We start from the raw sequence: 19,909 nt of genomic DNA, 5'->3' as shown, positions 1-19,909 counted from the left end.
TTATTGTTTCTAAAAAATTTAGTACAATAGCAATAGTTATTGTTTCTGTTATTGTTTCCATTACAATTACAACAGTCCGCACTCTAATCTCAGCTAAACATTTTTATTTCATCCATAAAACTTGTTGCTCATGAGTCCATTGGAAATATTCTTTAACCTGATAGTTCCCTTTTTTATTATATTTTCTACTGATGTTTTTTACACTAGATCTAATATTTACTATTTTAGAAATAGTTTTTTGCTATTTTCCACTTTTAAATTGCTTCAGGATCAACTTTTTGATTGGTTCTTGAATTTCACTTCTTTTTACCATGATTTTATTAGCAAGAAGCTATTAAATAAAGCTTAGAAAAAGTGTCAAAATTGTTTTATTTGCATTTTTCCCAGCAATTTTACTAGCCCGTACAACAAAAAAGTTGAAAATGAATAAGGGGGGCATTTTTTCTATTTTTTGAAATTGTTTTCTTAGAATAAGATTATGAATTTCTTAAGATAAAAATGTTACTCTATTTTTAAAAAGTAGTAATGAGAAATAAGTTTAAATTTAAGCATAAAAAAATTGTCTTTTACTAAAAAGTCATTAGCTGATGATTCTTTTTGACATATTGTTTGTAGCATAGCAAAATGTTGATTTAAGACTTTGAAAATTTTATTTTTAGATCTAGCTGAAAATCAGTTGCAAGCTGATATTGGGAATTTATGTATTCAGGTTATTTTTTTTTTTCCTGTTTACAGTATAAATATATATGACACTACCACAGCTTAAATGGGATGTTTTGAGTCACTACACTATGTTTAAATGGGATGTTTTGAGTCACTACACTATGTTTAAATGGGATGTATTGAGTCACTACATTATGTTTAGGCAAATACACTATGTTGAGACAAATACTCTATATGAAAACAAACACATTATGTGGAAACAATCAAAGTGGAAATTTGAGAAAAATATACAATCTTGGTACAAATACACTATGTGGAAACAATCAACACTATGTTGAAGAAAATATACTATAATGTTGATATAAATACGCTATGTGGAGACAATTCCACATAGTGTAGAAAAAAATACACAATGTAAAAAATAACATAATTCAAAAGACCATAACTTAATAATAAAAATAAAAAAAGATAAAAAGGCAAAAACAATAACCATTTCTTTATTGGTTGTTTATTTACTTTAAAGATGGTTAATCAGAAGTAAATAAAATTAAATGTTAGTTATTTGTTGTTGTTATTGTTGTATTTTTGAGAATCATTTAATGTCATGGATATATTAAATAAATGATTTCCAAATGGTTACAGTTTATTTTCAACTGAACTGTAATGATAAAAATTAAGTTTAAACCAAAAAAATTGTAACAAGAACTTCAGGTTTTTAATTGAATCAAAAAAATAGAACTTAACAAATCCTTATTTTTATATTTTTAAATTTTAGCATTCTACACCTGCAGTGGAGCTTCAAAGGCCATTTTTTCCAACTTTTATTCCTCCAAGTGAATTACGTTTATTCCATAGACCAAGACTTAACAAGAAAAAGCTTGGAACTAAAGAAGGTTTTCAAGTTGTCCACTCTTTGTATAAACGAATCAAAAGGAAAGCAAAGGTTACAACTACTTGAAGTATTATTACTGTTGTTATTGTTGCTGTTTGTTATTATTATCATTTTTTTTTATTAAATTTTTTTTCTTTTCTTTAATATCATTATTTTTTTTATTAAATATCATTTTTTTATTAAATATCATTATCTTTTTTATTAAATATCATTTTTTTTTTATTAAATATCATTATTTTTTTTTATTAAATATCATTATCTTTTTTATTAAATATCATTATTTTTTTATTAAATATCATTATTTTTTTTATTAAATATCATTATCTAAATTTATGAATTTAATAAGTTGGTTGATTTTTTGTTTTGTGTTTTGTTATAATTTGATTAAGCATTGTTTTGTATAAAAGGAGCGGGAAAAAGAGCGTCAAACATTTGGAGGCGGTGAGATGTTTTTTATGCGTGAACCGGAAGATTTAAGTGGAATGGATGGGGATGTAGTTTTAATGGAATATTGTGAAGAAATGCCACCATTGCTTTCACAAGCTGGTATGAATAGCAGAATTAAAAACTACTTTAACAGGGTAAGAACATATTATTATTTTTTACTACATCTATTTATTATTTACATCTTTTTTAAACTGTTGTAATGCTTCCCTTTTATTCCTTGATTTTAAATTCAATATTTGCAAAAGATTAATAGTAGTAAAAAAAAAGTATATAAATTTATTTTAAAAATAGAGCATTAGAAAACTCTATTAGGAATCTGATGATTATATATATATATATATATATATATATATATATATATATATATATATATATATATATATATATATATATATATATATATATATATATATATATATGTAAATTATGTTAGTGTATTTTACAAATAGAGTGCTCAATGTTCTTAAAGAACAGAGCAATAATTAATTAGTAAAAAACACTTATCTAACTTTTATCTTCGACTTGAAGTTTCACCATTGCTGGATCATCAGGAAGAGTTCCTTGCTGGATCATCAGGAACTCTTCCTGATGATCCAGCAATGGTAAAACTTCAAGTCGAAGATAAAAGTTAGATAAGTGTTTTTTACTAATTAATTATATATATATATATATATATATATATATATATATATATATATATATATATATATATATATATATATATATATATATATATATATATATATGAATAATTAACCACAATGCCACCTTATCGTGTTGCATAGATCACCTAAGCGGCAGTGGTGGTTTTTTTAGAATATGTCCAACCGGTTCGTCGAGCATTGTATATGTGTGCTTTTTATTCAGGCAGTTGATGTGAAGAACTTTCCATTTAGAGATGCTTAGCCTCATAAGCCATACTCTTGTCCACTCAGTTATAGCATCAATGTCATTTTGGAGCACCGTAATATCATTATGTTCTTGTCCAAGTCAGTTTTCTGTCATCTGCAAATATTTTATAGATTGACTTAATTTTATCTGGCAGGTCATTTATAAAGGTCACAAAGAGCATTGGTCTCTTTACTAACCATTGAAGACCGGCACCCAGTCCGATACTGTTTTACCCATGATTACTCTTTGTTAACGGTTGCTTAGAAAGGATTTCACCCATTCCAGAATTTGATCATTGGTTCCATACCCTTCTAGTTTCAGGATTAGACTCATATGGTGAACCTTGTTATAGGCCTTGCCAAAGTCAATGAAGAGCAAGTCTATAGACGATCGATTATCTGATGCTTTTCTTAAATAATCCATAGTTTCAAGGTGGTTTGTAAAGCATGACTTATGGGGAACAAAACTGTGCTGTTCTTGTGTGATCAAATTGCCCAACTAAGTGAGCAATTTGATCACACAAGAACAGATCTTATTGTCAACTAAATGCAATAGGATGGCCTGCCTAACTATATTTTCCAGTAAGTTGCAAGTAACAGAGGTAAGACTGATAGGTCAATAATTGCCCAGGTCGGTGGTCAAACCTTTTTTGAATATAGGAATGTTTGCTACTTTCTGTGCAGTAGGAACCTAACCTTGGTCAAGTGATTGCTAAAACAGTATGACTGAAGGTATTAAAGACGCTTTCGAACTGTTTGTTGATAATGCTTGCTTTTTGTAGTCTGTCAGTTGTTATTAGACCTTAGTTATTTAGTAATGCACTAATACCAACTTTACTCTTGCTTTTGCTATTGACACGAACATTGAGGATATTTTTAATCATAAGCAAGTTTGAGTTCAAATTCATTTTGTGCTTTTTTGCTAGTTTTCTTAAACCTATTTTTTACTTGGTTGTAAGTTGCTGGACTTTCATTTATTTGCCATGTTTAGATGTTTATATAGTATAGATAGTTGCAAAACCTCTTTGTATATATAGTGCGGTAGTGGTGTAGTGGTAAAGCGCTCGCTTCATAAGCGAGAGTTCGATCCCCACCACGTCCCTGGTAGTACCGCGCTCAACTTGTTTCTCCGCGCAGCTGCCTTGTTCGTCAAGGTTCATGTTTCGGAGCTATAGAGTTGAGAGAGGGTTATAACCACTAATAAGTAGCCTCCTCATCTGTAGTGGCCTTCGGCCTTGAGGAGGTGAATAACAAAAAAAAAAAAAAAAAATCCAAGGCGCTGTCGATTTTTGAGTTGTCGATTTTTGAGATGAGGTCTTATGATTGGGATTGACTCAACACATAGTTTATTATAAATAGACACTAAGGTATCACAAGCATCATTTATATTTTTGTTAGCTAGTAAAGATATCCAATCAATATTTGATAGTTTAGTGGACATAGCAATGAAGTTACCTTTTCTATAGTTTAAGTTGGAGCTAGTGAATCTATTTGCCTAATTGGTAGGAAGACTATAACTTGAGTGTAGACTTAAATGAGATTGGCGGGCTACTTTCAGTGGAGGCCCTAATCTGATATTTAATGTACTGAGAGGATTTTTGCTTTTAACACAGTCAAGTGTATTTTTTTGTGAGCCATTGGACACTGTAAACATTGGAAAGAATAGGTGTTGTGATAAAAACTTTTTGGTTAACATGTTAATAAAAATATGTCCATGGCTGTTATCTGGTCCAAGCACATTGACTGATCCATCTGGAGCTCATCTTATGTAGGGATAGTTAAAAATGCCAACTACTAGTAGGTCACAAAATTGTTTTGTTCAGACAGTATTTTCTGGTAATTTGATGTTTTTATTGATTTTGAAATCTGTAAGGTTGTTGTTTTGGTAGTTAACAGAAAGAGGAAGCCACTAAGTAAGAATAGGTATTTATAGTGGGTGAAACCCAAAGATGTTCAGATGCCATCTGATTTTAGGGTGGTATTTTTATAGTAACAGTTTAATATAGAAAGAGGCTTACTACTGTTAATCAATTCATTATTAGTGTCACTTGCTGTCCAAAGGGTTATTGTTGATGGAGTTATTATAGTTTAGTACCTTGGGCAGAATAATATAGTACACTATTGTTACTTATTGTTTTCTGAGAGGTTGCTGTCAATGATGCTGCTGTAGTAAAATCTTTGGCAGAACTAATCAATCTAGTTGTTGGTGTAGACCTTGTTGATGTGGGGTTGTTTGGCTGGAGATCATTGCTTATGATCAGATTATCTATGGATTTCTATAGTCTGATTAATCTAATTTGTTATTGGTGACAGTTGTCCTTATGTAGTATCATTTTTATTTCATTATCTCTGACAGCATAGTGTTTACGTTTGTCATTTTTCTCTTCTTCTTGTGGTAGTAATCTATTCTTGTCTTTTTAGTTTTGTTTCATTCACTCTTTTGATTGTTGTTTTGTCTCTATTTAAATAAAGATTACTATAATTAATAGGTTTTGAGTTTCCAACTTTTTCTGAAAAATTCCTGTGAACAACTAGTGATGATTTTGCTGTTACTGGCTCTTCTGTCTGGTTGACTATGTTAGCAGTTTCCCTGTTGTGTTTTCTATTTTTCAGTTGTCTCATCTGTTTTATTTTGCTTATTGGATCACCAATTTCTTCTGCTATCTTTATTATATGACTTAGATCCTCATTGTCACTCATGTTTACATCAGTTGTTGATGGCAGCAGCAATCCACTAATTATAATGTTATTTGCATTTTTCTCTTTATTCTTCTCTTTATATATTATATATAATATATAAAGAACATATATACAGGCCTTCCCAGGAGAGGCGTGCGGTCGGTCGCTTTGAGTGACCACGCATATATACATATTTTTTGAGAGTCTGGCCACGGCTTTTTAGCATATATTAATGACGCATTTTTAAAAAGGCGCTGAGAAAACCTAACTAAATTGTCGTATTATTTTATTATTTTTATTCATAATTTATTCTTATTATTAATATAAAAATATGAACATAAAAATGAAATGTATATATATATATATTTATACTTATTTAATAAAAAATTTTTTTTCTTATTACAATTTTTTTTTTTCAAGCCTAGTAAACATAAAAAAAAAATTTATTTATTTATATTTATATTTTATTTATTTATATTATAATTATTTATAATATATTTTTAGGTGTTGATTTTTTCAGCAACGATATTTAAGACAAGTCGAAAAAATAAACAGAAAATGTGACCGAAAACTTTTTTAATCTATTTTGAAAAATACGCTCTGCCGACGCGGGATGCGAACCTGGGTCTCCGCGGCGCTATGTAATGTCTCAACCGAATGAGCTAAACGTTCATACCTCTATCTAGAACCTTGTAGATAATAATTCTTCTAGAACTTAGAAGTTATTTTTTGTAGAAAGACATACTTATGTGAAAAAATTTAAAATTAGAAAAAAAAATATGTAAAATAAAAAAAAAAAAAATTTATAAAGTTATAAGAAAAAAAAATTCAAAGAAAAAATATATATATATATTATTTTTATGTTATTGTTTCCTTATTAATGAAAATAGTAAATTATTAAGAAAATTACAAAATAATACAACGAATTTAATTTGATTTTTTCAGCGCCTTTTTAAAAATGCGTTATTTTTAATATATGCTAAATAAGCGTGGCCGAGTTATCCAAAAAAAAAAAAATATCCGTGTTCACTCAAGGCGTGCGACCGCACGCCTCTCCTGGGAAGGCCTGTATATATATAGATATATTTTATGCATATATTTGTAAATATATATACACTAAAACATAATAATGATATAAAAATACTAAAATTGTTTTTTGTTTTTTTTCAGAAACACGGTAAAGAGCCACCAACTTTGGAGTATGGAGAAATTTCATATATACATCATTCTCCTTTTCTTGGTCAGCTACAGCAGGGTCAAATTGTTCAAGTAACTTAGTTATTTAAGTAAATTAATATTCCCCAAAGTAGTTTGTTCAATTTATTTAAACTGTTAATTTGATTATATGGTAATTTTAATTCTAGGCTTTAGAAAACAACCTATTCCGTGCACCTATCTACCAGCATAGAATATACTCTACAGATTTTTTACTTTTCAAAATAGCTCAAGGGTTACTTTTCTACTTTTCGTTATTCATATTTTATTTTAATTTTTTCTCTTAAGTTTCTTTAGTTGCCTGGTTACCTGGATACCTGGTTACCTGGATACCTGGTTTATTATTCTAGCTGTTTATGTTTTAATTTTATTTTGAATTAGATATTACATTCGAAATCTTTCTGTAGTATTTACAGTTGGCCAGCTGTGTCCAAAGTGTGAAGTTCCTGGACCTAACTCCAAAAGATCAAACAATCATATCAGAGATTTTTTGCAGGTTTTTAAAGCAAATATTTAAGTATTTGTAGTACATAAGTAAACATAGATACAAACATTTAAGTATTTGTAGTACATATAAACATAGATACAAACATGCATACATATATACATACATACATACATATATACATACATACATACATACATACCTACATACCTACATACCTACATACATACATACATACATACATACATACATACATACATACATACATACATACATACATACATACATACATACATACGTACATACATTCATACATACATACATTCATACATACATCAGGCTTGGACAGGAATGGTGTGCAATCACATGCTTTAACTGACCACACTTTTTCTTTACAATTTGACCACAGCTGTTTTGATGTTTTATTAGTGGCAGTTAGTAATAATTAGTATTTACCTAGCTAGGTAAATACAAATACAAAAAAAAAAAAAGTACCAATACAGGATTGAAATACTTAATGTTATATGACAAAAATTTAAGGAAATATAAATATTTTAAATAAAATACATCAAATATCAACTACATCAAAGGTACATCAAACCACCAACTTCATCACACTACCAACTTATTAAGTATTTACAAATATACAAAAACATTCATACTAGCGGTACAGCAACTTTAACTTTATTATAATTTTCATTGGTTGATTTTAAAATTAATGTTTTTTTTCAAGTAGAAAATTGAAACATGAAACTTTACAAATAAGAGTGGAAAAACTTAGTTAGATTGCGAACACTGATTTTATATTCCTTTTCATTATCAAATATCAGAATGTTTTGAAGAAAATTATTTCATTATCAAATATCAGAATGTTTTGAAGAAAATTATTTTATTATCAAATATCAGAATGTTTTGAAGAAAATTATTTTATTATCAAATATCAGAATGTTTTGAAGAAAATTATTTTATTATCAAATATCAGAATGTTTTGAAGAAAATTATTTCATTATCAAATATCAGAATGTTTTGAAGAAAATTATTTTATTATCAAATATCAGAATGTTTTGAAGAAAATTGTTTCATTATCAAATATCAGAATGTTTTCATTATCAAATATCAGAATGTTTTCATTATCAAATATCAGAATGTTTTCATTATCAAATATCAGAATGTTTTCATTATCAAATATCAGAATGTTTTCATTATCAAATATCAGAATGTTTTCATTATCAAATATCAGAATGTTTTCATTATCAAATATCAGAATGTTTTCATTATCAAATATCAGAATGTTTTCATTATCAAATATCAGTTTTGAAGAAAATTATTTTATTATAAAGCTTATTTTCCCATGAAAATGGAAAAAATGTTTTATCATCATCGGTCATGTTTATCATAGCAATATAAAAAAAAATTAAAATCTTCATTTTAAGAATTGCCTACAAAATATTCCTACTTCTTTTAATCAGTGCCATGGCTAGGGGGTCATAGGTCCCTTCCTTAAAAAAAAGATCATTAGGGCCCAAGAATTATACCAATGTTACCAAAAAAAAAAGGACATATATTAAAAAAACAATAGATATTGTTTATAACACTTAAAATACCCGAATATGCATGGTATTATTTTTTAGAATATTCAAGCGTGGTATAATTTTTAGAATATTTCAAATTGGTATTATTTTTTAGAATATTCCAGCGTGGTATTATTTTTATTGTCAGTGGCTGTATAGTAGTAATAATTAGTTTTTTTGATGGTAGTAAAGGATTAAAGAATAAAATAAATATATAACTATGGCTTTGAGACTTTAATGGCTTTAATTTGCAAAATGATGTTTTAATATACAACCATTTTGAGGAAATTGAAAAGGTTTAAAAACTTAAAAGAAATTCTGGAAACAAGGTAAGGAAGTACATCTAATCAATTATCAGATCAAATTGGGTGCGGAAGGTTATAAAGTAGATATTATTAAAAATATTGATATTTGAAAACTGTGAGAAATGGATGTAAAAGATCTTAACTCACTTAAGAAGAAATTCAATGAAGTTTATGCACAACAAAAAAAAACGCTTATTTTCCAATCTTCCTGATTTGCTAGAGGTAATTAAAAAAAACAGCGTTTTGATCTTAGTAATAGTTACTCTACTAATTAAGCAGCTGATTTTTTCTACAGATTTTACATTGGTCAAGTTGCTAAAGATTTTTTTAGAGGTGATTCAAGTTTAAGAGACGGCAGTTGTGATATTGCTACACTAGGCAGTTGTGATATTGCTACACTAGGCAGTTGTGATATTGCTACACTAGGCAGTTGTGATATTGCTACACTAGGCAGTTGTGATATTGCTACACTAGGCAGTTGTGATATTGCTACACTAGGCAGTTGTGATATTGCTACACTAGGCATTTGTGATATTGCTACACTAGGCAGTTGTGATATTGCTACACTAGGCAGTTGTGATATTGCTACACTAGGCAGTTGTGATATTGCTACACTAGGCAGTTGTGATATTGCTACACTAGGCAGTTGTGATATTGCTACACTAGGCAGTTGTGATATTGCTACACTAGGCAGTTGTGATATTGCTACACTAGGCAGTTGTGACACTAGAACAAGAATTTGTGTATGTATTGTATTTGTTTGAGGTCCATGTGTTAAACTTCTATTGGTTGAAAGCCCTGACAATGGTAATGCCTGTGGTTTATATATTTGTTTTGAACAAGCATTTGCAAGAGTTGGAATAACTGACATGAATAAAAAACTCTTAGGGTTAAACCTAGACAGAGTAAGCGTAAATCTTGGTGTTCACCTAGGTTTAGGAGCTTTACTTAAAAATAAATCTCCATGGCTTCAAGTAATACATTATTTCAACCATTTTCTGAGCTGGCATTAAAAGATGATTTTGAAAAATTTGCTGTATTTGCAAATTGTGAAAACTTCTTACAAATGATACATTGTCTTTATGAACAATTGCTAAAACGTTTAACAATTCAAAAGTTTTATCAAAAGCTTGGGAAAAATTTGTTCCTAAAGCAGCAAAATTATACAGTACTAGTTGACTGGATCATAAGTGAAATGCAATGAAAATAGCTTTAGATAGTTGAGGTGCATACAATTCTCATATAGAGTCTCTAGACAAATTCTTAGCCGTCAATTTGAAGGGTTTGGAAAAAATATTTTTCTATTGGAAATTTTTGTTTGGCCAATGAAAAAATGAATTTTTCAAAAACATTTTAATACCAGCTCCGAAAATGGTTGAAATAATGTATTACTTGGTTACATTTGGTGATAAAAAAATAGCTGAAATGGTTTCACATTTTTAAAAACTCTTTAAAAAGAGGGGGGGGGGGTGTAATACAGTTGTGGACAAGAAAGGCATGTGATGGCACTCAAATCCTGACCACCCATATAATTATTTTTTTTGAAAGCTTGACCATGGCTTTTTAGATGTTTAAAAATGCACAACAAAAGAAAAAAAAGGTTATAAACAAACTGAAATATAAAAAAAAGAAAGAAAAATAATAAAAAGTATAGCTCTAAACCAAAAATCAAGTAATATAAAAATAAAAATTAAAACTATTTTTAAAACAAAAATTATTTTTAACTATGTTTTAATGTATGTTTATAATACATTAATGTTTTAAATATGTTTATAATAGGTTGAATAGCTATAATACTTTAATCTTATGTAATGTTTTTATAATATTAGACAAACTCTTTCAAATAAAAAAGAACTTACATCTAATTTTCATTTAATAAAAAACAAACTTTATTTAAATTATCAAAAAGTAATTTTTAATTGTAAGTAAGTAAAAAAAAGTATTATATAATAGTGAGACTTTTATATAAATTTTTATTTAGAAATTTTTTAATTTTCGAAGTAGTTTTACAACTGAAGATTATTGCAACATCTTTTCTGATCATCTTCGTAAAAGTATTGATCGTTTTTTTCCAATGAAAACAATATACCATAAGAAAAAAAGTCGTTCTTATCCAAAGTATATTTATAAAATGCTAATTCGCAAACCATTTTTATGGAAAAGATTGCCGATCACTAAGACCATCTTGCACAAAAAGGCATTTATCCAATATGCATCAAAATGTAAAAAAGCCATATCCACACACCACAAAAATGTGGAACTAAAACTGGTCAAAGAAAATAACTCAAATAAGTTTTTTAGTTACATAAATAAAAATCTAAACAACCCCAAAAAAATATATCCTCTAAAAACCAATAGCAATTTTACTACTAACAATGTTGGAATCGGGAAGTGTTTAAAAAACACTTTGGAAGTGTTTTTACAGTAGATGACAGAAATAAAATTTGCCTAAAATAAATACTTTTGTTAGTGAACATATTAAGATGGTTGCATAGATTTTTCAGCAAAGATAGTTCATCAAAAACTAAAAAATCTAAAACCTAGCACATCATTTGGACCTGACTGTATACCAAATATACTTTTAAAACAGTTAGCACATATAATATGTATTCTGCTTGCATATATATTTGAATCAAGTTTTACATCAAGCTCGTTACCAAAACAGTGGCTTCAAGCTTCGGTTTCGCCTATTTTTAAAAAAGGATCTACTTCAGATGCCAACAATTATAAACCTATATCCCTCACATCTACTAGCTGTCAAGTAATGGAAAGTATTGTTAGTTCATGTATTGCTGATTATCTTAATATAAATAATCTAATAACACCTAATCAACACGGCTTTTTATCTAAAAGATCAACGTGCACAAATCTTCTAGAGTCAACTAATGACTGGAATAAGGCTTTAGATAGCAATTTAATTACTGACTTGGTGTACATTGATTTTCAAAAAGCATTTGACTCTGTACCTCATCCAAAACTTTTGAAAAAACTTGGAATGTACGGCATAATAGATAACCTGCTTCATTGGATATCAGCATTTCTTTCCAACAGATATCAAAGAGTTCTGGTTGGAAATTCACTATCCAATCCGACCAGCATCCTTAGTGGAGTTCCACAGGGTAGCGTTTTGGGTCCAATGTTATTCTTGTTATATAATAATGATCTACCCTTTATAGTAAAAGATCTTAATTCCTCTCTAATGTAATATGCTGACGATATCAAGCTATATAGTTCATTTAAAGATGCCAATTACAATCATGATCTTGCTGTTGCCATTTATAAAGTTTATCACTGGTCAAAAAAATGGCAGTTAAAAGTAGCTAATAATAAGTGCTTTACTCATAGAATAGTGCCTACTTCATTTTGTAAAGATATAAATTACAACTATCAATTAGGTGATCATAATTTAACCTGGTCTACAAACCCAAAAGATCTTGGTGTGACCATGAATTCTTACTTAAATTACAATAATCATATTTCAAATATCGCCTGCGCATCAAACATTCAAGGATATCTAATCCTTAAGTGTTTTAAAAGTCAAGATCCACGTGTTATTGTAAAGGCCGACACTACCTATATAAGACCAATCTTAGAATATTGCTCTCCGGTTTGGTCGCCATACCGCACTGAAATGAACAAAACAGTGCAAAGAGTACAAAGATGTTTTACCAAGAGAATTACTAACCTAAATAACTTTTCATATTTAAATAGACTTAGAATTCTTGGTTTGGAACTACTAGAAATTCATTGCCTTAAGCAAGACTTGATTACATTTTACAAAATTCTGAACAATTTAATTTGCTTAAATAAATCAAGTTTCTTTTTAATTAACAGCTATATTTACACTCAAGGACATAATTTCAAATGACACAAACTAAAATGTAAACTTGATGTCCGTAAATACTCTTTCTCATTCAGGGTTGTTAATATGCGGAATAACTTGCCATCTGGTGTCATGAATGTCAAAATTATCAAGAGCTTCAAAATTAAAATTAATTCTATCGACTTTGAAAAATACTGTTCTGGCTAACTAGTTTTTGTTTTATAACTGTGGTCTTATATATAATTGTAATATATATATATATTTTGTAAAATATCTCGCATATGTGTTATGTGATTGTAGGGCACATTGTCAGAGTCCTTCATATTTTATGGACCTGCGTGTCCTTTAGAACATGTTCTAATAAATTTTAGTCTAATCTAATCCATGTATTTAAACTATAGAATCAGACTATTATATATAAATATATATACATATATATATATATATATATATATATATATATATATATATATATATATATATATATATATATATATATAAATATAAATATTATTTTTATATAATATTCTTTGTTAATTTATATCATGCTCTTAATTTAAAACAATCATTAAAATTTGTAAACTTTTTCAAAAGCATTTAGGGTTGTATAAAAACATTTAATTAGAAAGTTTACAAAACAACAAAAAATCTTTGTTTTATACTATATTAACTTGAATTTTTTGATAAAAGTTTGTTATTGTTGTTTTTTTATAAAATTAAGAATACAAAATGTTTTAAAAAAATTACATGCATCATTAAATAAAAATACTTTCGAAATAAATAAGCTTTACTTAATATTTCTAGAAAGTTTACACAGCATATAAAAAAAAAATAACTTTGTTATGTTTTCAATTGTTAAATTTAAGGATTTATCAAAATGTTTATTGAAACAGTTGTTTTCGTTGTTGTTTATAAAATTAATTGTACAAATTATTTTAAAAACATTTACATTCTTCAGAAAAAATACACTTTTTAATTAATATGATATCTTTTTTGTTTAATTTTTTAATAAAATTTAAATAAAATATTTTTTATAGTATACAATCGTTAAAAGCTAATGCTTTATTAGCTTATACTTTATTTTAGCGCACTTTTTCAAACATCTAAAAAATCATGGTCAAGTTGCCGCAAAAAAAAAAAAAAAAAAGCGTGCTTAGGAATAGCGCGCAAGTGACTGACTGGTGTAATATTGATAAAAAAAACTGACTGGTGTAATATTGATAAAAAATTCGTTAGCTAAACATTATTTGAAAATGTGAAAAAAAATATTTATGGTGGATATAATTATTGCTGAATGCAGAAGTGTATTAGACTTATTTTAGTCGCACTTACTTAGTCTATTTATAAACGCAAAAGTAGAATGTATGTTTTCCCATATTAACAGAATAAAATTGGAAACAAACTTGTAATTGTCTTGAATCTCTTTTTCAAATTGCAGCATTGAGAAAGTTGACTCAAACCCTGCTTTGGATGCATGGTATAAAGATAATATAAAAAAGCTTTTCGCTCATCGCTTTTGAAAAAACGAAAAAATCTGGCGATGCAAATTGTATCGTTGACCTTTCTGTATTGACTATATCAGGTTTAAAAAGAGAAAGTGATTGTCATAACTTTGATATATAATTTATTTTGTTTTTTTATTTTTAATAAAAATTTGTATTGACTAAGTTTATTACTAAATTACATTTTATAATTAAAAGTTCAAAAAGTATACACTAATGAAATTATTATATAGTTCTTTTTTAACAAAGACAAAATTTTATAGATTTCGTAGATTTTTTTCATCATTGTCAATAACTTTCTTTTTCTCCTTCTGCTTCTCCTTTATTTTTTTCCTTTGTCAATAATTTAAAAACATCTGAGGATTTTTTAAAGGTGCTGTATAAGTATAAATCAATTAAATTTGGATTTTATATTCTAACATGGTGAACCTTTAAAGTTCTATGTGTGTAGATGCTATCATTTAAATCTGGGATCTCAATGTATTTTGCATCTAAGTAGATCACTGTAATGTAACACAGCCAATCAGCTACTTCAAAAAACTGTTTAGCATTTTCAATAACAACTTTAACTGGCAAAACTTCCCTGTAAACTTGGTTTTTAATAGTTCCATCAATTCCACCATGCAGTCCTTTAAAATGATGTGCCTCACCATAACTCCAAGTCAATGTAATATCTTTAGTGTAATAAAGAAGGACCAAAGATAAATTGAGATTGGAACTGATCAGCACATCCATCACTCAGAAATGGAATATGAAAACTGATGTAGCTATACGCTTGACCATGCCAATAAGCTGCTTGTTGTTTGTAAATGCAACATTAGGATCATGTTTTGTTTCGTTTGAAATGATTGCTACTGGAAACTTCACCAAATTAAAATTTTTATCAAGTTTACCATTTTGAAATGAAATACTTTTATGAAAGTAACAAGCTGCTATAAATATGATAAAATGTTCATGCCCAAAATAAGCACTTTAGATCTGGTGTTTATTTTCGTAGTTCTTGGAAAAATCAACACTGGTTATTACTTCATCTTCTTTGAGATTTGCCTTCAGTCATTTTTCCTCTGGAATTTGACAGTAAATTTTATATTTATGCATTCTCATTTAGCTATCATCAATCATTTCTGATAAAAGTATTGCAGCTTCTTCACCAGTAATTTTTTCTTGAACTATGTGAACAACCTTTTTTGACCTTATCCAATAGGGTGGTTCTAAAAACAACTTTTTTTTCAAAAATGACTGCTGGCACCCCCTGAATATGTTGTATATAATAAAAAAATGCTGGATTTAAAAAATTTTTGAATAAAAAATCTTTTAAGGGGTTGCTACTGACCCTCGAACATTAAATAGGTCCCTAATATTATTTAAAAAAAAGGTTTTTTCAAAGTATGTCATGTTGGGTCTCAAATGAAGCAAAATTATATTAAAAAAATTCAAAAATAATATTCATTTTATAAAAAACATTAATAAAGAAAATTTAATCAAAAAATCTTGTTAAATTCCCTATTTTTTGTTTTTAGTTAAAAAAAGTAATTTTCTGTTCACTAAAATCTAAAATAAAAATTTAATTATAAAATGATTAATATTTTTAAAATATTTCATTTCGTTTGACACCCAACATAACATACTTTTGAAAAACTTTTTTTTTAATAATATAAGGGACCTATTTAATGTTCGAGGGTTGGTAGCAACCCCTTAAAATATTTTTATTCAAAATTTTTTTAAATCCAGCATTTTTTTATTATATACAACATATTCAGGGGGTGCCAGCAGTCATTTTTAAAAAAAAGTTGTTTTCAGAACCACCTTATTATCCAATGGTAATATGGTAAAACATCAATTTTTTCAATTCTTGACACAAACCAGATATTCTTGTTCTTCCTGGACATTTTAAACAATCACCCATATGTATGAAACATATGAGTGACTTGACAGAGCATACATCGAGTTCCACATGATCTAGTGGTTCACCTGGCAAATTTTCAATGATTTTATTTTTTTTTCTTTGAAATATTTTTATATTGCCTGTAGCAAAAGTTGACCATTTACCGAGGATTCACATCGACAATCATCTTCTAGTGTTTTACTTAGCATAATCAGGTTTTTTTCAGTATTGATAACTTCTCATAACTGATGTTAAGTGGTTTTAATGTCACACTCTTTGTTAAGTAAGTAAACAAGTTCCCTGTATGTAAAAAGCAATAGCTTATATCTGGTTGTTCTAAAAGTTGAACTAATTTTTCTTTGTTTACCTGTATTGATGGCCTGCCAGTTTTGAAAGACAGCTTTCTTCTTGAATTAAAAAAAATGTTTTGTTTTCTTGGTGACAAACTTTGCATAAAAGCAGATAAGACTTTAACTTGAGGTGGACTTTTTTTTGGCATAGCTTGTTTTAATTTGGATAGCAAATGACAAATGACTTGATTAGTTGTTCCATCTTTGTGTACTGTTCCCATCTGAAAATAAGACAATGGTTATTCAAAATAAGACAATGGTTGTTCAAAATAAGACAATGGTTATTCAAAATAAGACAATGGTTATTCAAAATAAGAAGATGGTTATTCAAAATAAGACAATGGTTATTCAAAGAGACAAAATGAGTAAAAATTAACATATACTTTGATAAAATACATAGGGAATTATAAGTCATATAAATTAACATATACTTTAATAAAATACATAGTGAATTATAAGTCATATAAATTAACATATACTTTAATAAAATACATAGTGAATTATAAGTCATATAAATTAACATATACTTTAATAAAATACATAGTGAATTATAAGTCATATAAATTAACATATACTTTAATAAAATACATAGTGAATTATAAGTCATATAAATAAACATATACTTTAATAAAATACATAGTGAATTATAAGTCATATAAATAAACATATACTTTAATAAAATACATAGTGAATTATAAGTCATATAAATAAACATATACTTTAATAAAATACATAGTGAATTATCTTAATATATATAAAGGGCAATGTGTGTGTGTTTGTTTGTTTGTTCTCTATAGAAATCCAAATCGCCGGACCGATCTCGATGAAATTTGGCATGGGGGTAGTCCTCGAGGGGGAGAAGGTTCTTAGCTGGGTTTTGACCCCGTACCCCGACCCCCGGGGTCAGGGGGGACCATTTTTTGGGCCCATTTTTGTGTACAGATATCAGGTAAGCCAGTTTATATATTGGCCCGGGCAACGCCGGGTAACTCCAGCTAGGTATATATAAAGGGCAATGTGTGTTTGTGTGTGTGTTTGTTTGTTTGTTTGTTCTCTATAGAAATCCAAACCGCCGGACCGATCTCGATGAAATTTGGCATGGGGGTAGTCCTCGAGGGGGAGAAGTTTCTTAGCTGGGTTTTGACCCCGTACCCCGACCCCCGGGGTCAGGGGGGCCCAAAAATGGGATCCAGTGTGGCTCTGCAGCCTCAGCCGTGCAATTTGGCAAAACCTAAAAGCTTCCTACCTGTGGAGGAGTGTCAGAACACTTCATTTGACAACAAACATGAGGGTAAAGTTGTCTGGTGATCTGTCAGCAGGAGCCTTTTCCAATCAGCTCCTTGCCTTGGGCAATGGTGAGGCACCAGTTGATGTGCAGACAGGGCTCAATAAATTCCCTGCCAACTTTTGCACACTGGTGGATTCTGCAGAGGAACTCATTGTCAAAGTGTTTCCCAACATCCAGCAGAGTTTCACCAGACATGACTGGATCTGTGAGAGAGCTATTCTGGCTCCCAAAAATGAGTCTGTCACCAAGATCAATATGCAGATCCAGAAAATGCTCCCAGGCAATGAAAAGTCCTACAACTCCATTGACATGGTTATGGACCCCAGTGAAGCTGTCAACTATCCAACAGAATTTCTGAACTCTTTAGAACCATCTGGATGTCCTCCTCACATTCTTCACCTGAAAGTTGGAGCACCAATCATTCTCCTTCGCAACCTCGACAGTCCCAAGCTCTGCAATGGAACTCGACTCATCATCAAAGCTATCCTTTCAAACTTGATTGAAGCAACTATACTGACTGGATGTGGCAAAGGTGAGAATGTCTTCATTCCAAGGATTCCAATGATTCCCAATGACCTCCCATTCAGTTTCAAGCGCCTCCAGTTTCCAGTCAGGCTGGCTTTTGCCATGACCATTAACAAAGCGCAGGGACAGTCACTCAAAGTGGCTGGCATCAATTTGGAACAGCCCTGCTTTTCTCACGGCCAGCTCTATGTTGCATGCTCCAGAGTTGGATCTCCACGAAATCTTTTCATTTTGACTCCAGAAGAAAAAACCAAGAACATTGTCTATCAAAAGGCTCTTCAGTGAAAGAAATCCTCTTTAAAGAAGTCCTATTAAAAGAAAACAATAACAATCCAATGTGAAGAAATTACCCATGATTTAACTTTTGTAACATGTTCAACTTTTTTTTCCAGTGTGAGAGAACAATTTAATTGAAAAATTTGAGTAAATGTTCTTTTGGAAATTCTTAATTTGTTGTTTTTAAGTGGAAAATAAAAAAATGTCTTTTTCTTCCTTAATGTCTTTCAGTTATTTCATAGCTTCAACCAACAGGGTCACATTTTGTGGGATTATTGTGCAACACTAAAAAATATTGCACAATCTTACTGTGCATAGCCCAAAATTAGTATAACAAAGTTCCAGATGCTCATTTACTTTTAAATATAGGCCCGGGCAACGCCGGGTAACTCCAGCTAGTTTACAATAAAAGCAAAAATGTTTTCTAAATAAAAAGTGTTAGTAACAAATAAAACAATTAAAAACTTATAAATTAAAAACTTAAAATTATTACCTGTTCCTTTTTTAAAGCTCTTTCCAACTCTCTTTTCATTCTCTGTTCCTTTTCAACTTAGATTCATATTCTTTTCTGTTTTTCTTCAAAAGTTCTAACTTTGTCTTCTTTCGCTCTTTTTTAAGTTTCTTTTCTCATTACTTGTTTCTTTCACTCTTTTTTAAAGTATTTCTCATTACTAGTTTTTTCGCTCTTTAAGATATTTCTCATTACTAGTTTCTATCAGTTTAAATATTCTTTCTGTCATTGTGAACCAGACTTAACCATATTTTTTTAATTAGTTTCGGTCCTAAAGGAAAAAGAAAAAAGGAACAAAAAATCCTATCATAAAATATAGTTATACAACTGTAAATAAAACTTAATCAAGAAGTACCCAATTGTCATGGAAGGACACACATTCATTGTCACAGACATCGAATTTAACTTCTATAAAAAATGTTTACAATATATATGATTTTATCTGCAATTACATTTTAGTTGAGTTTGTTAAAATCTAATACTCTGTGGAATTTAAAAAAGTCATCATTTATATGGCCAATAAGAAAAAACTTTTTACTCTGAATTTTTCAAGGAGGAATTCATATTTTTTGTATAAGATGTAATGCATTTTCTAACATTGTCATCAATGCTAAAAAAATCTAATGAAATCTTTTTTAGAAA

The 19,909-nt window shown here is 28.9% G+C and overlaps 1 protein-coding gene across 1 annotated transcript in view; it reads left to right on the top strand.

Moving 5' to 3' along the window:
- The window catches only part of LOC100212966 (transcription initiation factor TFIID subunit 1), a 90,189-nt gene that overhangs the window by 26,697 nt on the left and 43,583 nt on the right, over positions 1 to 19,909 (top strand). Inside the window, exons 11-16 of the mRNA XM_065811410.1 lie at positions 660 to 709; positions 1,439 to 1,606; positions 1,963 to 2,136; positions 6,742 to 6,840; positions 6,936 to 7,021; positions 7,168 to 7,282. Of these exons, the coding sequence (XP_065667482.1) occupies positions 660 to 709; positions 1,439 to 1,606; positions 1,963 to 2,136; positions 6,742 to 6,840; positions 6,936 to 7,021; positions 7,168 to 7,282 (692 nt within the window). The remainder of the gene's footprint in view (positions 1 to 659; positions 710 to 1,438; positions 1,607 to 1,962; positions 2,137 to 6,741; positions 6,841 to 6,935; positions 7,022 to 7,167; positions 7,283 to 19,909) is intronic.

This window comes from Hydra vulgaris, chromosome 12, assembly GCF_038396675.1.
Source record: "Hydra vulgaris chromosome 12, alternate assembly HydraT2T_AEP".
In the NCBI taxonomy this organism is placed as follows: Eukaryota; Metazoa; Cnidaria; class Hydrozoa; order Anthoathecata; family Hydridae; genus Hydra; species Hydra vulgaris.
This window is presented reverse-complemented; position numbering and strand designations above follow the sequence as displayed.